General features: G+C 44.1%; 1 protein-coding gene across 4 annotated transcripts in view; it reads right to left on the bottom strand.

Annotated features, from left to right (window-relative positions):
• Window positions 1-13,358: 13,358 nt before the first annotated feature.
• C24H18orf25 (chromosome 24 C18orf25 homolog) overlaps window positions 13,359-20,268 on the bottom strand; it is an 86,137-nt gene continuing 79,227 nt past the window's right edge. For 3 of the 4 annotated variants that reach the window (XM_027526403.1, XM_027526402.1, XM_027526406.1), the window contains one exon: window positions 13,359-17,450. In XM_027526403.1, coding sequence (XP_027382204.1) covers window positions 17,261-17,450 — 190 coding nt within the window. In that variant the 3' untranslated portion in view covers window positions 13,359-17,260. The remainder of the gene's footprint in view (window positions 17,451-20,268) is intronic. The other variant, XM_027526404.1, reaches the window with a different exon arrangement.

Raw genomic sequence — 20,268 nt, 5'->3', positions numbered from 1 at the left:
AATGTAATGAAATGTTCATCTGTCTTAATTTCTAAAGTACTGCTCTGGTCGTCTGTCCCACACCGTCTTCCCTGTGGTCAGACTGCTTCATCCTGTCCTCTCATCTCCCCAGGAGCTGAAGCTTGGGGGCACGCTGGGATCTTACACCCACCCGGCTCACCGGTGAGGCGTGGTGCTCCAGGCCCCCTCGCTGACTGATGAGCCAGCTCTGCAGAAGGGAGCTGTCGAGGGTCACCGGGCACTTGGCTAATCATTCTGAGCACCAGGCAAGACATGGTAAGGCTCCCTTTCCTTGTGGCAAAAGCAGAAGGAAACGGGGCATCTGGGGTGTATTAAGTAGTGACTATGAGGCAGGTGTTCGTAGAACCTATTTCATCATGTCTTTCTTCCTCCCTTATTACCCTCAGTCTACAGACGAGAACACAGAGGTCACAAGGTTGACGAGGAGCAAGTTCCAGAAGCTGGGGCTGCTGACTTCTAGGCCAGCCCCCTGGAGACAAAGGAGGCAGTCGAGGGGACTGGGACCATTTCCCAGGTGGGCCTCTTCCTCCTCTAGCTTTGCTCCGTCTCCCAATGTCTCCCTGTGCTGTCCCCGAAGGAGCTGACACCTTACAAGGTGACAGACAGTCGTACAGTGGCCCTTCCTGGCTTAGAGCGAGTTGCTGTGGTGGCTTTGGGCTTAAATCTTAGAGGTCCCCAAACCCTAACTGAATCTGCAGTCCTACAGAAAACACATTTGGTGGGGAAAGCAAGGACCCAGCATGCCCCCAAGAGCTTCAGTTCTTCCTGGGGAGATGAGAGGATTGGATGAAGCAGGCCAACACAGGGAAGTCGGTGTGGGACTGACAACCAGAGCAGTACTCACTTTAGGAATTAAGACAGATGAACATTTCATTAAATTATTTATGTATTTTGTATTTTGAACTTCTCCCATGAGAAAACACATTTTCACGGCTTTAAGCCATAACCACTTTCTGCTGGAGGATGAATCTGTCTAAAGGAAGCTTTCTTGTCTACCATGCGCCCGGATGGTTTGGGGTAGCCTGTTTGGGAGCTGAGGATGGCTGAGTTACTAGTGGCAGAAGGAACTGGAGATGAGGGCAATTAGCAGGAGGCAGACGAGGATCTGGGAAGGGATGAGGAGGAGCAAGGTGCCCACAAAATGGCACAGGTGTGGGCTCTGCAAGAACCCAGACCCGGCCACACGCCCAAATGTTTGGTGTGAGGTGATTTTGTAGAATGAGAGGATTTCATGTCCAAGCTTAAATCCATGATGCAGCAGAGTGCACATGCAGATACAGGAACCAAGAGACAGAGGTGATCCCCAAAACCCAAGTCCATAAACATCTTGAAGGGAACTTGGGATTCCCACAGGCATTCCACAGAGGACAGGCTCAACTGACGTCCTGGGGTGGGGGGAACCCGAGTTTCCACAGTTGCCTTTTGCTCACTTTTGGAACATCTGAGGCAGGAAAATAGACAAACTGCCCAAGGAGACTCATTTGGGAAAGCAGAGCAATACAAAATCGCAGTGCAAAATATGATCCCCTATAATCCATCAACAAGCAGTTATTCATAGCCTGTTACCCCACCACCTCTCCCCTGCAGAAGGTCATGTCTCCCAGACATGCCAAAAACAAAAAGCCACCAGGTTAACCCTTGACAGTCTACACTCCCCTACCCAACTGTGTGTTTAACTATGGCCACCCTGCCTCCTTCCAGCCTCAGAGGAAGTTTTCCTTACCTGATTCAAGTTAGGGCACCTCTGCTCTGGTTTTTGGTACCACAGATGTCCATGGGTCCTCTCTTCCATCAATCATCCCCTTTCTGAATCCCTACTTGTTCTCTGTCGTTGGCATATACAGGGTGTTTGTCTTTCCAACATCTTCCTAAGCTCTTCCTCTCCTCTATAGCGCCTTGTAGCTCATCCCAACACCCCTTTTGTTCACCTCAAAGCTCGGGAAAGAGTCTGTCCTTGTCTTCACTGCCTTTCAGTCCTCCTTCCCCAACTCCAAACTGACCTCTGCCCCCACGCTGCTAATGAAATCACATTACTAAAGGTCCTCATTGCTAAACTAAATGGACGATTATCAGTTCCCACCTCCCCTGCCCCTCTGTAGCATTGACCTGCTGGCCCTCCTGGCCCTCCTGGCTCCAGGGAACTCTGGTTTTCACAACCTCTCTCTCTCCTGGTTTTCTTCCTACCCCTGATCTTCGCAATCTTAGAACAGTTTCTCAACTACAGTGCTATTGACATTCGGGACTGGATAATTCTTTGTCATGGAGATCGGACTTGTGTGTTGCAGGGTGTTCGGCAGTGTCCCTAACCTTCACTCCATGCCAGAAGCAGCATCGCACCCGAACACTGCAACAACTAGAAATGGCCTCAGGCATTGTCACATGGCTCCTGGGTGAGAACCACTGCTCTACAAGGGTGCTTCTCTTCCATGGGACTCTTAAATATGGTTGGGTTTTGCAGGGTTTTTTTGAGGAAGGGCGGTGTGGTTGTCATTTTTATCTGTACTTTATGTTCATGTATAAATCTACATCTCCAAACACACGGCCACTGCCTGCTGCCTGTTTCCACTCTGTCTCCTCAGCACGTCAAGTTCTTAGTGAACTCGGCCTCTTCCTGTCTTAGTTGAGATTCTCCCAAAAGCAGAGCCTGAGACAAGCATTCAGATGTAGGCAGTTTAATTAGAGAGTGATCTCAGGAAATAGGAGTGAGGAACGGAGGAGGCAGAGCAAAGGAGGAAAAGCCAATATGAGGTCCAACATCAAAGCTACTGCTATGAGCAGTGTTGGGGTGGGGGCCTCAATCCCACTGGACTCTCCAAAGAAGCATGAAGAATGCCCCCCCCAGATTTGTCTACCCGCTCCCACAGATGTGAGGCTAGGCATTTATCCCCCACCTAGTGCAGACGAGGTGAGAGCATCCATCCACTGGCTCCCATCCTCCATTCTAGCGGGTTGTCCCAGGGCCATCTGGCTTCCCAGGTGGCTCAATTAAAGAGTTCTCCTGCTAATACAGGAGGCACAGGAGATGTGGGTTCGATCCCTGGGTTGGGACGAACCCCTGGAGGAAGAAATGGCAACCCATTCCCGTATTCTTGCCTGGAGAATCCCATGGACAGAGGAGCCTGGCGGGTTACAGTCCATGGGGTCGCAAAGCGTTGGACATGACTTAGTGACTGAGCATGTATGCCCAGGGCCATTAACTTCCCCAACTTCTGGGCTTCTGGGTTACCTATTTGTTAATATTTATTTTTATTCATTAATTTGGCTGTGCTGGGTCTTAGTTGCGGCATGTGGGATCTTAAGTTGCAGCAAGTGGGATCTAGTTGCCTGACCACAGATTGAACCTGGGCCCCCTGCATTGGAAGCATGGAGTCTTAGTCACTGGACCACCAGGGAAATCCCTCTGCGCTGTTTGAATGACACAAGTGAAACAGATTCCTGTGGCTTAAAAGAAGGCTCTAGAATAGATACCAAAATGGCACACACCGTGTGCTTGAATTGGGGGTGCAATCAACACGAGTCTAAGCTCACAAAGACCTATCACAGCTGCAGCTGAAATCAGAGGCTAATGAAGGGGATGCAGTGCAGGGCCCCCCAGTCTATCCCTCTGCACCACTCAGATCCACAGTAAGTCTATTCAGTCACAGAGGCCTCAAGGTAGTGCTCAGTCGCTCAGTTGTGTCCGGCACTTTGTGACCCCAAGGACAGTAGCCCACCAGGCTCCTCTCTCTGTCCATGGGATTCTCAAGGCAAGAAGCTGGAGTGGGTTGCCATTTCCTTCTCCACTCAAGGTAGTGGTCAGCCATAATTATTCTAGTGAAAACAGTTTGTACAGGAGAGTTAATGGGACAGGTTACAACCCGACTCGCTGCTACAGCAGGTCCAGAGGGCAACACTGCTGATCGCTACCTTCCTTCTCTACCACCTATTCAAGATTCTCTTTGGTCTAGGTGTTTTCCTGAAGCGATGACTCAGACCTACATCCCTGAGGAGGCTGAGCCCTCAGCGGACTTGGCCGTGCCAGCTCAGAGTTGTTACAAGAGCCCATTCTTCTGATACCACCAAGCAGGGAAGCCCTGAGTTCAAGACACACACGTTTCTGAGTGCATCTCCTGAGTTCCAGACGTCCTCTCACCTGTTACGAGTGGACCACTGAGAGTGACGGGGAAAGGGACCAATTCTACATTCACCCTTGATTCCTGGACCTGTGTATTCTTGCAACTAGGGACTCAGTGCCATAGAACAGGTCCACTCTGGGTGACAGCAACCAAACCTAGTGTCTTCCTCAAGCTGGGACCTTAGCTGAGTTTTTGCAAATCATTCTATCATCCTATGAGATCCGCAACCTCCAGCAATTTGATATATATCAGACCAGAGGATTCCGTGATCACATACCCATCAGCACACTTCCCTGACCATAAGATGGGTCTCTTAGGTGTGATGTTATGAGGCATCACATGTAAATAAGTCAGGCACTCTGTAAACCCTCAGATGGATGCTAGGATAGGTATCAATCCCAGGAAGGAGGAGTCACTGCTCTTTCCAAGGTGGAAGGGGCCGAATGTAATGAACTTTCCTCAAGTAGCTGGCTGCTCAAGGACTTGGAGCCTGTCTCTGAGCTGACACATCGGTCAGCAATGGCGGTGAACAGCACCACCTTGAAGGGAGCCCCTGCCTAGCCTCCATGCCTCCCCATGGCTACCCTATTCGTGGGCTCATTGTGCAAGCCCCAGTGGCCGAGGACAAGGCTGACCTCCACAGGGCGTCACGCTGTTCAGCACTTCCTCTGTGCTGGGTGGTCTCTGGCAAACATTAGCAGGAACATAATGACGACCCACACGCTTTGTGCCCACTCCCATAGGATTGCCCACGTGCTGCTTCCCCTGACCTCCTTGCCTTTCTTTTTTCTCCCTTCAGGCCTGACCGACCAACCAAGCTCCTCTGTCGTAGCCCCCAATACAGATCCTTATGGAATACATAGACTTCTCCCTCTAGAGCACACTGATGGACAGATACACTGCTGCAAGTCCTGCCCACTGGGAGAGGTTCCACTCGTCTTTCAGGGCTACCCTGCTGGGGCTTTAGTGAAACCAGCAGTCTGTTTTTGGCTAACATCAACACATTGAACCAGAACTGGGGTCTTTCTTCCTCCAGCAGCTTGTCACAAGAAAATACTTGGTGTGAACTGAGGGAGAGCCATCTACACAACGGGGGTGTGCCTGGGAGGTCTGGGGAAGAAGCCTGTGCAGCTAGCAAGTCTGTGCAGCTTACTCATGCCCCTTGGCCTTTTGCCCAATCCTAGGTGTACTACTTCCATCTTAGACCGGACTCCTGTTGGTACAACAGGAGGGACACATGAATGGTACAAAACTCAGCTCAGCATGAGCAGCTGATGCCTTGGTCAATTGATGCTGCATGGTCAGGGCCCAAGAGCGTGCTGGGAGCTGCTTTTCAAGTGGTGAATAGTTCTCTGCTACAGAAGGCACAGCCTTGCCTCCAAAACCTGTAGGATCCCATGGCACCCCCCTCCTACTGGGGCTTGCCAGACTCCACACCACACCCTAATCCATCAAAAATACCTCCAGCACCACTGAATTTACTGTGTCATAATGGTACAAGCAGCAAGGAAGCTTATATTCTAGCCTGGGTTTGCTGAAGAGCACTTCCTTGCTCTAAGTGGCTCGATGCATAACGGCAACAGTACTTCCAACTGCAGTATGTATTGGTGTCCCAAAGCCAAAGAGGGACATGGCACGTGGTGCTGTCTCCTTCTTAAGGCAGAGTGCAAAGGGCAATAACCTGTCATCTCAGAGGGCTATGACGTGGGGCACCCCAAAGCCTCTGCTGCAGTCCCTATACCTGAGTCCTTCTCTGCATCTCCCACTCAGTGGATGTAATAACCCATGAACCTCTCTTCCTGACTCTTCCTTCCTCACTCACATGCTGAATACCCCCATATTCTAACTAAATCATGAAGACTCAACCTCATAAATTGATTTCTTTATTCTGATTTCTCCTCCCTGTTCATCCTACCACCTGAGACAGCCTTGTTCATGTAACTGTTCAATTCCTGCACAAGCTTCCTCATCAGATTTCCCACTTCCAATTCCCCATTTCCTTGCTAGGAAAAGCTGCTTCCTCCTCCTCCATATAATACTTTAGGGTTCCCATCATTTGAGGTACAGCTCCATTGCATATGTTTAGATGTTCATTTTCTGCCTCAAAATGCAGGCTTTTTGAGGGTAATACACATTCTATTGGTGGAGATCAACAGCCAGAGCATCTGAGATGCTAGTGAGGCATTCAAGGCCCTTTGCCTCATGGCTCCCAACTCCAGCCTCCAGCACTCACCCACTTCCCCGCCAGTTGCAGTTCCTCCAGAGCCACGCTTTCCTTCTCACCTCCATGTTTTCCAGAGCTTTGGAACAGCATCCACCCACACCCTCCACCTTCTATCTCCCCTGACCTCACAGAGTTCCTGACATCCTGCAAACTTAGCTCACCAACACTGTCTGCACAAGCTCTTCCTCCATTTGTTCACTCCACCCCAAAGCTGGCTCAGGGAGCCTTCTTGTTTCCACTGCACTGAGCTCTGTCTTAGCGCTTGTCAGGCTTTGTGACAACGGTTTGTTACACCAGATGGAGTAAGTGACCTGAGGGTGAGGGCTGACTTCCAGTCACCTTTGTGTCCCTGTGGTCTGGCCCAGTGCCTAGAACATAAGAAGCATTTAGTATTTGCTGCACCAGTGAAATCTGCATGGTGCAGAAGCAGCAAACTGGCAGCCTGCAGGCTAAGTCAGGCCTGCAGACCAGTTTTGTTTGGCCCACACAGACCCTGGCTGAGCTAAGTCAAATAGGATTGATTCAGGTTACAGGGCTGATGAGACTGATGACACAAAATTGGCCTCTCTTCTCTTCAGACTGTCCAGCCAACCAGAGTGATGTACTCAGGCAATACACCAGACCAAGGATGAGCGTGACCACAGCTCCCTGAGCTACCTTTCTCTGCCCCTTACAGAGACGCACCTGGAGTTTGGGTCTCAGCAGCCTACAGGATGAGGGTGGGCCCCCCTCACTGCAGTGGTAGGCCTGAATGCATACTCCCTTCACAGATGAAGAAGTTGAGATCCAGAGAGGTGGCTGACCCCGGGAGGTCACACAGCTTGTTAGCAGTTATGGCAGACCTTGGGACATTCTAATTTTCACCACCCCATGCCAGTTATCACATACCCAAACTGCTGATTGCTTCCTTTGAAGCATTTCACTTCTGAAAAGATGTTCCAAGAGTTTAACTTTGCGACCATGAGATTTGTTAGCAGCCTAAAGACAAGTTTAATTTGGTCTACATGCTTCCTGGCTGAGTCAGCTGAATAGCGTTGATTGGTGCAGAGCTGGTAAGACTGCTGCCATCAACTTGGCCCTGGATTCATTTACTCCTTAAGACAATCCCATCAGGGGAGTCCTCCCAGCCCCACTTTAAATGAGTTAGCAACTTGAGGCACAGACAGGTTAGGTGAAGGCAAGACTGACTTAGTGACAGTATACACTAGTTTGGTCCTATCAGTTGTTACAATAATGACACATTTCAATCGCAGTTGACCTATGCCCTAGCCCTGGCGTACCCTTCTGACCATCCTGGTCGCTCCCCAGGATCTGCAGTCCAGCAATGATAGGGTTAATCCGACACCTGCCACAGGAACTTGCTTGAGCCCTACTTTCAGTGCGGGTTCTGACTGGTTGATGCCTATGCTGAAGATTTTGCATGTTTTAACACTGAGTGCAAGGTTCGCATTTTTAATGGTATACAGCTTTAATGTCACAACAAACGAACCTACTCTGCCAAGAGCCCAAAAGCTAATCAGCAGAATTCAGCCCTCTACTTTGGGAAGTGGAAAATTACTAACTAGATGAAACCGGGTAACTGGATAACCCAGCACTACATAAAACTAAGGTCCTAAGGGTGTTTTCTGCCTCAGCATCCGAGGGACACCACGAACTCTCAGCAGTGACAGTGACTCTCAGGAGCTGGAGACCAGGCAAGTGGGGGTGGCAATTGCAGCAGAATCTCACAGAGGGCACGGGCATGTCTGGCGAGAAACTGCCCCCACTCTGACCCCATGTGACTCACTGCCCAACGATGCAGTGAGGGCCGCTATAGTGGGATGTCAGCTGTCAGAAATGGTCTCTTGCGATGGCTGTAAGCTTTCTGGGCAAAAACCTGGGGCAGGTCTCAAGAGCTCACAGGCAATGGTCCTGACCTGCCTTGAGGACAAGCACTTATATTTCAGTGGGGAATGGTTCGTTTCTTGCTGAATTATCTTCACCCTCAGCAAGCTGCCCCTCTCTCCATGGAGGGTAGATCTCTAGGTGAACTTGCATCTCAGGGTCAGGGCAGGTCACACCCCATAACAAAGTTGGTCATGCCCGCCTTCAATTACTGTCACATTTAACCATTTGAGAAAACAAATTGTTTTCCAAAGTAGCTGTACCTTTTTTATATTCCCATCAGCAATCTATGAGACTTCTGACTTCTCTAATTCCTTACCAACGGTTGTTGCTATTTGACTTTTTGACTTTCGTGGTCCTAGCAGGTGTGAAGTGGTATCTCACTGTGGATTGGATTTGCAGTTCCCTGATGACTAAAGATGCCGAGCCTCTTTTCAAGTGTTATTGACCAACTGTATCTCTTCCTGGGAGATATGTCTATAGGTTTTTTTAATTGTTTTTTTTGTCTTTTATTATTGACTTGGAACAGTTTTTATATAGTCTAGATTCGAGACCCTTATCAGATATAAGATTTATAAGTATTTTTTTTTACCAATTCCACAGGTTGTCATCTCACTTTCCTGATGTTGTCCTTTGAAGCATAAAATTGGTTTTGTTAAAGCCCAAATTATCAAATTGCTTTTGTTGCTTACGGTGATACATCCAAAAGGTGCTGCAGGCATCTAAAAGGAATCAGCTTCACATCTTACTCATTTCCATTAATATCTGCAATGTCATAAAGAACTTTTATTCCTTCTACTGGAGACAGAAAACAATCTTTAATTTTATTATGAAATATTTAAGATATACATAAAGGTGCCAATAACAACATACATCTGTGTCCCCACTACCCAGCTTAAGAAATTCTGCCAATAAACTCGAAATCCCTGTGTCCCCTCCCTACCTCCCATATCCAGAGGTATCCATTACTCTGAATTTGGTGTTTATTATTCTCGTGCATTTCTTTATACTCCTACTATGTGTGCATCAGTATTTTACCAAAATGTGGTGTTACTTTGTCTTTTAACTTCATATGAATGGCATCATGTAGTACATACATATTCTGCAACTTGCTTTCCCCCCACTTCACAGTGCTGAGGTTTATCCATGTTGATATAACTAATTTAAGTGTATAAATATTGCTCTAATTCATTAATTTTCACAGTGTCTAAATGTTCTATAAATACAATGTTTACCTGTTCTATAGAGGAACATCCATGTTGAAATAGCTGAAAACTAGGAAAAACTAAACACTAACACTAAACATTTCTGAGCACATAAACCAGTTCCTTTAGAACCATGGCTTTCCATATCTTCTTACTGCAATCCACAGTAAAAATAAATAAAATATATATTTTGACCCTAGGTACACATACATATATTTGTATGTAGATGTTTATCAGTATATAACAGAAGTTTTGTGTAACAATATTGTCTCCTGCTATTTCTATGTTGTTAATATCTCCTTAAATAAACAAAAGATGGTTTATAGACACTGAACTGATTTCATGACTTCTCTACCTAGGTTACTACCACAGTTTAAATAAAAGTTGCTCAAGGGTATTATCCCAGATAGTGTAACTGCTGGGTTTTGGGTATCTTAGCCAGCTTGGGCTGCCACAACAAAACACTATAGAGAGTGGTGGCTTGAACAAAAGACATTTTTTTCTCACAGTTCTGGAGGCTGCAAATCCAAGATCAGGGTGCTGGGATGGTCAGGCCTGGCTGAGAGTCCTCTTCCTGGCTTGCAGACAGCTGCCTTCGTACTGTCTTACATGTAAGGCTGAGGTCTCCTCCTCTTCTAATAAGAACATGGATTCATCACACCATGGGGGCTCTGCCCTCATGATTTCATATAAATTTAATTATCTGTGAAGGGTCTTACCTCCAAATAACCTCACATTGGGTAGGAGAGCTTCAACATATGCAAGGGAGGGAAGAGAGACCCAGTCAGTCTACAGCTTGAGGTATATACATATTCAGCGTTTTACTAGACAATTTCACTGTTTTCCAAAATAGCTGTAGCAAATTATGCTCAAACAAGCCAACAAGTGAGCTGCCACTGTCCTGCCTCCTTATTGGATTTAACTGTAATCCTAACTGCTTCTTCCTATGTGGGATGGTGTCCTGTAATATGCATGCATTTCCATAATTAGTAGTGAACCAGAGCATGTTTTCTGTGTTTATTGACCATCTGTATTTTCCTATTCCATAAACTGTGAGACAGGGAATCTGTCTGCAGAAAGAAGTTTCATGGCCATCCTGAGCTGGGGCTGAGAGGCATACGCAGGTGTGTGGTTCTGATGTTTAAATCTGTGACCACCTGCCTGAGAAAAAAGGCAACCAATCAAACATTACCTTCTTGGGAAAGACTTCTTCCAATTCAGTTCAGGCCAGAACAAAGTAGAATCAGTAGCAATAAGAATGAATGAAAAATAAGGTGGAGAAAAGAGGTTTTTGTTTTTCTTAAAGTTAGAAAGTCCTAATTTGGACCACAAGAAAAAAAAATCTTCTCTCGCTAAGTCAAACTTTGTAAATCTGGATATATTATTCTGCTGTTCTCAGTCTTCCAATCTGCAAAATGAGGATAACAATCTGTACCACTTCTTAACCCCATGTGGAAATTTTGAAATACAGATTCTTTTAAAACTTTGAAAATAAAAGAGTTTGTACAAATTAAAGGTTTTGTGAGTGTTCATTATCCAATGCCTTCAAAACACTTGTGAGGTGACAAAACTGTAGAACAGCCTTTTGGAGTGAGCCATTCTCCTGTATTACTACCTGAAAAGCGATGGCTCTGCAGAACAATGAATTATCCCCTAAAAAAACACATCCCTATCTTTTAATCTAAGAAAAGAAGTTTTAGAAATGCTCCATTTTAAGGCGTAGAAATCAAATCCCTTAGCAGTCAGATAGTCTTTCTGGGGTCTCCTGCACGCTGGTTCAGGCTTTGTAAATATCATTCCCTCTGCCCTCTGGTCTGATGTCCCTCGTACTGCAGATGCAGATCCATCCTAAAGTCAGACTTGCCTCCTTTAGACACAAGCCCAAGTGTAAGGGCTCAACTGTCCACAACATTTCACCTTCCCATTCTTATAACAGGGCAATCACGGAAAGGAAACAGAATGACTCCTCTGAGGTGTCAATTATCAAAACACAAAGGAAAAAACTGGTACCAGATAGTTTCCTTTGCCAAAGAATAACAAGTTAGATCAACAGAATTTACAACCAAGAGATGTACCCCACCTGCAAGCCCAGGACCTGTGAGCAGACCAACCCAGCCACTGCTGCCTCCTCCTTTCTGAGGGTTAACTTCATTGCCAGCACTCACTCTCATCCTTGACTCACATCCACCTACCAAATGAGATCTCAGGGCTTGGCAGAAAGGAAAGAAGTGGTGAATCCTCGCTACACAAAGGGATCCTTGCCTAAAGTCACCTCCACCTCGAAGGCATGCTACCCACAAAGCAGTGCAATGGCAGCTGTATTGAGCCAACAGTGTCACAACCTCAGTTGAGCTACTGGATGCTCTTTCCACATCTCGATGATGTTCACGATAATCACAAGCATCTTTTTCTGAGTTCATTGCTCCTTCCAGTATTTGCCACTGCCTTCTTCTGTTCCAGGCAGATTCTCCCAGTCAAAGCTCCACTGTATAGTCCAGGAACTCCTCTAATTCTGTAAACCAGGCTCCCAAACACAGAGTCAAGGAAGTAAAGAAAATCATACCTCCAGTAACCTAGCAGAATCACTCTTTTATAGATCAGCAATATTGTTAAAATAAAACCTACAAGAAATTCACCGTATTATTTCAGTTGCAAAACTGGAGCTGAAGAGATATTTCGTAAAGATTTATGTAATTTTTCTCTATTAAGATTAAAGTTATAAATAGCTGTCATCTACTGTGAAAAAAATACAAATAAGGGAAGCCTCCCTAGTGGCTCAGACAGTCAAGAATCTGCCTGCAATGCAGGTGATCCACCCAGGTTCGATCCCTGGGTTGGGAAGATCCCCTGGAGAAGGAAATGGCAACTCACACTCCAGTATTCTTGCCTGGAGAATCCCATGAACAGAAGAGTCTGGCAGGCTACAGTCCACGGGGTCGCAAAGAGTTGGATACAACTGAGCGACTAACACTTTTACTTTCAAGAGAAGGCAAGGCCAAAAGCCAGCGTAAGATAGAAAGAGGAAGTCAGAATGAGATTAATTACAAGCTACTGATTATTTTACTTACTCATGCCTTGTCTATTCAGAAGCAGCTTCCAAGGGCAAAAGGATTCAGAAGCAAGACTCTAAGTAAAAAAATTTCCTCCAGAGCCCAAGAAAAGAAGCTCCTCACAGGTACTAACATGTCTAGTAGGTATCAGACACAAGGTGGTATAAAAGAACCATTTTCAAAAACTAAAAACATTTCCTGATAACAGGTCTCTTTCCAGTGCAAGGAGAACAAAAATTCGATGAACATGAAGAGATCCAGGAGTGAATATTTAAATAAACATAGGCCTTACTCTCTCTGGTTCCTCATTCTCCTTGATGTGGAGTTACAAAAGTAATAAAATGCTAATACAGTAGTTCCTATCATTTTGATAACCAAATTAAAAACCTGAAAATAGAACCAAATTAGGAGGAAAATTCTTTAGGCTATTTTTGAAAATCCTATATTTGCTTGAACCACGAGCAAAGTGCACGCAGTCATGGCATTTTACCCTGGCACGTTGAACTCTGGGAAGTAACTGTCAGCTGACTTTTGTTCCCAGGAGCAAAGGGGTCAAGCACTAGGGAGCCTTTAGTTGACTTTGAAATCTCATGGGTTCAAACTGGAACGGGAAGTGGGGGCTACAGGAAAGCCAGTACAAAACTATTTTTATCTAGATCTAATACACCAAAGGCCAATTGCAAAACATTCTAGGAGTAGGATACAGCTGTTGCTTGGAAAAAAATCAGGCAACTTAAACAATAAGATCTGATAACAAAATATAATTCACTCTCACATCCAAAAGCTAACTTGGGAGCTGCTCCAGGCACCATCTAATTAACTGAAGCAGACAGGAAAAAAAAAATCCTCAGAAATTATCTTTGTTTAAATACACTCTATTTTATTTTGTCTTAAAATAGTTTAACCTTTATGCTACAGACTTATTTCAAAAAACAGAAAATCTTATCTTGCACCAAAAAATATATATATAACACTCTGTTTTATTTTTTTTCTCCAAAGACCATTAAATACTAAATGAAAACAAAAACTAAATAATGAACGTAAAGAAGAACCAAAGTCTATTTTAAAAACTAGAGTTGCACATTTTAAAACATTAATTCTAAGCAATGATTTGTCGTCACTGCATCAAGTCCACGCTCCAGCAACAGCAGATCTGTTAACCACCAAGTGCATTGGTTCCTAGCCATACAATGGCTAACATTTCATTTTCACGGTAAGAGGAGCAAAAGGCTTTAAAGACCTTTGTACTCTTTAAAAAACAAAACAACAACAAAAAGTTATTTCCTAGTTATCCAGTGATTTTTTTTTTAAGATCACTATCCTTTAAAACTTGTTAAAAGAATAAGAAGTACGTAGTGTTTTAAATAAAATGAAAAATACAACAGCATTGGACTAAAATACGTGATTATTTTAAACAAACAGTGCACAATCTGAGGAAGTTTGGTTAGGGCGCAGTCATTTTTATATATACATGGAAGTCGCATCATACACATACTGAGAAACGGGTTGGGGGGAGCTCTTTGCCTTGGAAAAAAAAAAAAACTTTAAAAGACAAAATTGTGCCCCCAGCTTTTTCAAGAACCTTATGACACAGTATATATAAAAAGCAGGCAACAAATTTGTTTTTAAATTACCTATGGTGCTAATTTGCTAAAAGTAACAATGAACGACTGACTAAATTAGCAAATTAGATGTTCATATTCACAACTGGTAAAATGAAAGCCGAGTTTATGGGATGTTCAGTTGCTATGAATAATGGAGTCCATTCAGTTTGGCCCCTTCCATCAAAATGAAGCAAGCAGCAACTACATCTCGCAGGGCAATATGCAGTAGCGAAGTTACCACTCTGTGGTTTCAAACTGAGGGAAGGGGGGCACTTAGCCATGTTGGTGCCATAAACCAATCTGTGACCAAAGTGTACCATTTTAGCAGAGATATTACTTTGAAGAGACTGTGAAGTATAAAGTGTTTATGCTACCAAGTGCAAAACTGGTTAGAAAAGATCCCCTTTAAAGAAATTTAAAATGTCAGAATATTTACCACAGAATTTTATCATTAATAGCTTGCCAGAAACCATATCCCTACTCTCCTGGACCTGGCAACCAAAGAAGAGGTGAAACACAGTCTCTCTATAGTTAGTTAGAAGGTGGAAAAGTCCCAAACTAGTAGGGAGAAAAGCTACTATTTCCACCATCCCTTCCCCTCCCTGCTTTCTGCATCTTAATTTTCGTGCTGGTGCACTAAGCCAGGTAGTCAGGGTGGTGGAAAAGGGACAGGTAAGGGCAAACTTTAACCCAATACAAAAGCAAAAAGCCATAAAAGAGCTTGGTTAAAACTTCACTCTCTGTTCCCAACCCAGAGTGCCTACAACACACTGAAAGAATTCTCATTAAAGGATGACCGTGAGGGACTAAAGAAAATATGCCCTGGGAAATCACCTGCTATATGGAAGTGAACAAAACATACTGCTAACATAAGAACAGGTAATGCAAAAAAGTTCTTTAAAATGGGGCTCTGGGGAATTCCCTGGCAGTCCAGTGGTTAGGACTCTGCGCTTTCACTGCTGAGGGCGTGGGTTTGATCCCTGGTTGGGGAATTAAGATCCCACAAGCCACCAGGTGTAGCAAAAAATTAAATTAAAAATGAAATAAAATGGGGCTCTGCCCTGATACTGGGAGAAAAATAAGCTGCAAAAACTTCAAGTCATATAACTCTATCCTTTCCCCAATGATATTCCTGGAAAATACAGACCAGAAATTGTACATTTCTGCTTTGTCTAGCATTTTAATTCAAGTCAAAAACAATGTGTAACAGTAAAATTCAATAAATTAATCCTAAAGTAAAATGTGACGGTCCAAGGATATACCAGTAGTGAATCTGCAGAAGGTCCTATTTTGCTCTGGCCTCTGGGTCTTTGGTTTTTGCCTAGAATTGTGGCCATGTATGAGGGGCTAAAACTGGAGGTTTACGATCTCTTCAAAAGCCTCATCTATTAAAAGTAGATACATAGGAAAATAAAAAGTTGATGAACAACAGAGGCCAGATCAAATGAGATGTTATCAGAAGAGAAGACATGCTTAAATATACTCCCATAGAAGGATATACAGATGAACTCAAACAGCAGGAAGAAGGGTGAAGGAACAGACGAGTCTTTACAAAATACAGAAGGAAAGGCCGGGCTTGTGGAGCCAGGCAGACTCTGACTCGTGTGCATGTGGGGGGTCTTGCTCAGCACAGCAGCCCCACAGCACCACCCCACACAGTGCCTCATGCAGAACAGGCACTTGGTAAATGCGTGTCCGCTGAATGGAAGCTGAACACGGTCCTTCTCATGCTCTCACGATAAGGAAGAGCCACCGAGACATTTGGGAAGGGAGGCAAAGGGCTATAGCCACACTGTATGGTGAAAATGGAAACCAAAAAGAAAAAGCACACAAAAGCTGTGGAAAAACACAAAGTGAGGTCTTCTACGCCAGCATTACTCCACTGTTCCCTGTGCACAGCATACAGTGTTCTAACTCTAGGTATTGCTTGTCAAGTAATTCACTAGGAACTACGTTATAGGAAACAAGGTAGTAACTAATGCCATGGAACTCCAACACTGGCATTTCCTGAATTCCCTGAAGCTCCTACTACCCCTTACAATTCCTGTTAGATACTGCAAAATCTACAGTGCCATTAATGTGCTTTGTATCTGATTTTTATGATACATTTTGATCTTTCCACTTTTAAAAGGTAGAGGAGAAAAATACCCAAATACAGCATCAGGTCAACTTCAGCTCAAGCATTGAACAGTTGTTATGCATCCTTTTTGGAGAGACTAGCTATGGAAAAAGGCATTGTCCTCTCAGATTTACAAGTGCCCATAGCCTTAGAAGTCACACAATTTTCATATTACTAGCTATGTACTTAGGCATAGTCTACCTAAGTAATAGGTTCTGTTTCTCCCATTGAACAAACCAGGGAGGGGGAAAGGGATCTCTCAATACTCTCTTCAGATGCTCAAACCTCATGGTGGGTATCTATCTGAAATGCCTCTGCCTTACAAGGAGATATTTTCCAAAGGGTTATGAATTATTGCAACAAGGAGATCAACTAAGTCACCTTAGCAGTATTTATAAACACAAAGAGGGCATGTTAATTATTTGGGTTGTGGGAAGTCAGCCAGGAGCAAAGTTAGGAAAGAAGGCAGAAGACTTAAGCTAAAAGAAAAAGTTAACTTCTGTCTTCTATTTTTAAGGACAGGTTTTCAATGCACATGCCCTACTAGGTGCCAATAAGGACCTGACTAATATGTGTGCAAATGCCCTAAGATAGGAGTGCCAATGGGTGGGCTGACAGTGGTCAAGTCTACATATTAATTTTATTACACAGAAAAATAAATACAAGACTCAGAAACTAAAATCCATTTTACCTGGTAATTAAAATACCATTCTAAAAGGAGGGCAGAGTTTCCCCAAGACTGAAAGTCACCAAGTAAAATGAAGTTGTCTTATAAACGTCATCATTCTCATATTCCTACTGAGGGAAACAAGAAAAGAAATTCTTTTCTCTGTGATAAGTTATTTTCCTAAGTGACTTCTTTTAATTTAAAAAAAAAAAGGAGGGGGAAGGAGAGCAATTTTCCATGAGTTTTTGATTATACAAATGCCACAAACAGCTTCTGAGGCTGAAGCTATGACAATGAACTTCCATGTCACAAAGAGGAGGAGGAGGAGGAAGTAGAGGGGAACAGTGCAGAGGAAACACAGTGACATTGTATTACAGCAGGTATTTGCGTCTGCTATCCTCATCCAGTGTGAGGTCAACAACTTCTGCAGGTGAAGCCCAAGTCTGCTGAGGAGCCACAGCAGTCCATGACTGTGTTTGCCGGGCGCTAACATACTGTGTGCTGGAGCCATGCTTCCATGAAGAAACACTCTGAATCACACCTCCTCGAGGATGAACACACCTGCAATTGGGATGAAGAGCAAAAGCATGGTTAACCCTATCAGAGCAAAAACAGAAGGCAATACGGCTTCAGCTGTATTAATACTTTTCCTAAGATAAGCCTACTGCACAAGCTCATAAAACCCACAATCAATATCCTTCCCCCTTTTCCTCCTTTCTTCTATGTTTGTCTGTCTGTCTGTCTGTCTCCCTGCCTCTCTCAGTATAGCCTAAGAAATGCCAAAAGCCTTGCCTCAGTCACAAGCTCCTGAGTTATATCTAGATCTATTACTGATGGACTAGATGTTGTTTCTCTGAATTCATTTGTATCTCTGGAATCTTCAGGATAGGGCAGCATATAAATTCCAAGCAAAATTAAGATGCCCAATTAGTCTGAGCAAATGAAACAATAAGAAATACAGGTGGAATCTGTTCTTAAAATAAGCTCTGTGACATATTTGTTAATACTACTTTCAAAAACAGTTAACAGTAAAACCCCTTTTACAGATTAGATTTTTAAATGTCTATATACATACTAGGTCATGAGTTAAAGAGGATTCCCTGGTGGCTCAGTGGTCAATCTGCCTGCCAATGCAGGAGACGTGGGTTTGATCCCAGAGTTGGGAAGATCCCCTGGAGAAGGAAATGGCAACCCACGCCAGTATTCTTGCCTGGGAAACCTCAGGGACAGAGGAGCCTGGCAGGCTATAGTCCGTGGGGTCACAAAGAGTTAGATACAACTTAGCGACTAAACAACAACAACATGAATTAAAGACCAATTTTCCTCATCTTGAAGGTGACAACAGAAAAACCTGGCTAGTGCATCACAAACACTTATGCTTTAGTTCAGTGAAAATAACAGGGCTGAAGTACTTAGCTTAGATTCTCTAGAAGTGTTCTATAAGAGTGTCAGAACTGCCAAGCTGACATGTCTCAAAGTTCACCGACTGGGAGAGAACTGTTTCAGAAATACCTCCAGATTGAATTGCACATTCCAGTCAAATGATAGAACCATGAACCTCCAGGATGAGCCATGGAGTAAGTTTTGATTCAAACGAGAGGAAGGCAAGCAGCACAAGCTATCACTGCTCCTTATGCCTTCCCATCTCAACTGTAAGACCCGTCACTACGCAGCACCCGTGAGAAGGGGCAAGTGGCATGATTCTAACCACACAAACTACTACAGTGGATCGCAAGCAGCTGTTCTGACAACCTGTATACAATGAGTGATGCTTATTCAGAACTCCAATTTCTATTCCATGCCACCTGCACCTCTAGGTTCAAAAGAAACATTAGAGTAACAATGGACAAAGTTTATTATAAGGAATTCATGGCGGCTGAGAGGTTCCAAGGTCTGCAGTCAGTAAGCTGGAGGCCCATGACAGCCAATGGTGTAGTTTCATCTGAGTCTGAAGGCTTAGAAGCAGGAGGACTGATGGTGTTTCAGTTTGAATTTGGCCTTCTCAGGTGGCTCAGTGATAAAGAATGTGCCTGCCAATGTAGGACACACAGGAGATGTGGGTTCGATCTCTGGTTGGGTTAAGACCCCCTGGACAAAGAAATAGCAACCCATTCCAGTATCCTTGCCAGGAGAATCCCACAGACACAGGAGACTGGTGGGCCATAGTTCATAAGGTCCCAAAGAGTTGGACATGACTGAGAGACTGAGTGCGCATGCACACACAAAGTTTAGCTATAGAACTGCCCCTGAGGATCCTTAAGATCACAGAAAGAGGCCCAGCTTCTACAAAGTCCAGCCTGAAAAGGACTCCCTTCCCAAGAGAGGTGCCAAAAAACAGATCCCTTGTGGCCAGAGTAGGGGTAGAATGTGGACTTGTTATAGTTATCAGACGGCCATCATCTTTCCAGAAATGAGTCAAGCAGCTACTAACCCAGAGGCCACCATATTTTCAGAGTAGCTAGTGAAAAGCATTAAAATAAGACACACAAAAACCCAAAGTCTAATCCAAATCTGTCCACTCTTTGAATACACTGAGATTAAATGACCAAGTAGTCATGGAAGAAAGTCAGTCAAAGGAGTCCATTCAACATTTTCAAGAAATGGTTTTGATGACTGATGACAACAGAATACCACAATTATTAAGTAGTTTCTCCACATCTGACACACCCAACAGACCCATGAAGTATACGTGGAAGCCATCATCCATTCTCTGACAGGGAAACTGAGGATTTAAGAGATTACATGACTTGTTCAGGGTCACACTGTTCAAAAGTGTAGGCAAGAGAACTTCAGACTAAGTCTGATTTCTGGTCCAGTGCTTTCCACAACATAATGTTGCCACTTAACAAAGGTGTGTATTAAACTGGGTAAGGCAAAATACAAAAGAGTCAGCAGGGTGCAAAGACAAGCCCAGACCAACAATTAAAAAATATAAAGTTCTTCAACAGTTCAAATGCTCATTTATACAAGCAGTAATTGAAGTAAAAGCTGGCTGGAAACTTAGAAAAATCAGGGAATGAAGAGCTACCAAAAAAAGTCAATGTAATCTCTGATAGAACTGCAAGAAATAATTCTGAAATAAAAGCAGTATTTACTCCCAACTATTACTTTGCACTGCTCCTAAAATAATCACACCATGTAACATCAGGACATCAAGGAGTGGCTTTAAAAAGGACCTAATCCAATCTTCCCATTTTACAGAAGAGAAAACCAAGACCAAAAGACAACTTCCCAGGGTCTTAAGAAAGTAAAGCATGGAACTAGAACAAAAGTAGGTCTCCTCTGGGGAGTTTATTTCCAACTAAATAACCATGTCTTTCCCAGACTGCACCTGAAGTATTATACACTATGTTTTATTGTAAGAAGACTGCTTAGCCCC

The sequence above is a fragment of the Bos indicus x Bos taurus genome, chromosome 24, assembly GCF_003369695.1.
Source record: "Bos indicus x Bos taurus breed Angus x Brahman F1 hybrid chromosome 24, Bos_hybrid_MaternalHap_v2.0, whole genome shotgun sequence".
Classification (NCBI taxonomy): domain Eukaryota; kingdom Metazoa; phylum Chordata; class Mammalia; order Artiodactyla; family Bovidae; genus Bos; species Bos indicus x Bos taurus.
The sequence above is the reverse complement of the archived record's forward strand: the minus strand, read 5'-3'. Positions and strand labels throughout refer to the sequence as shown.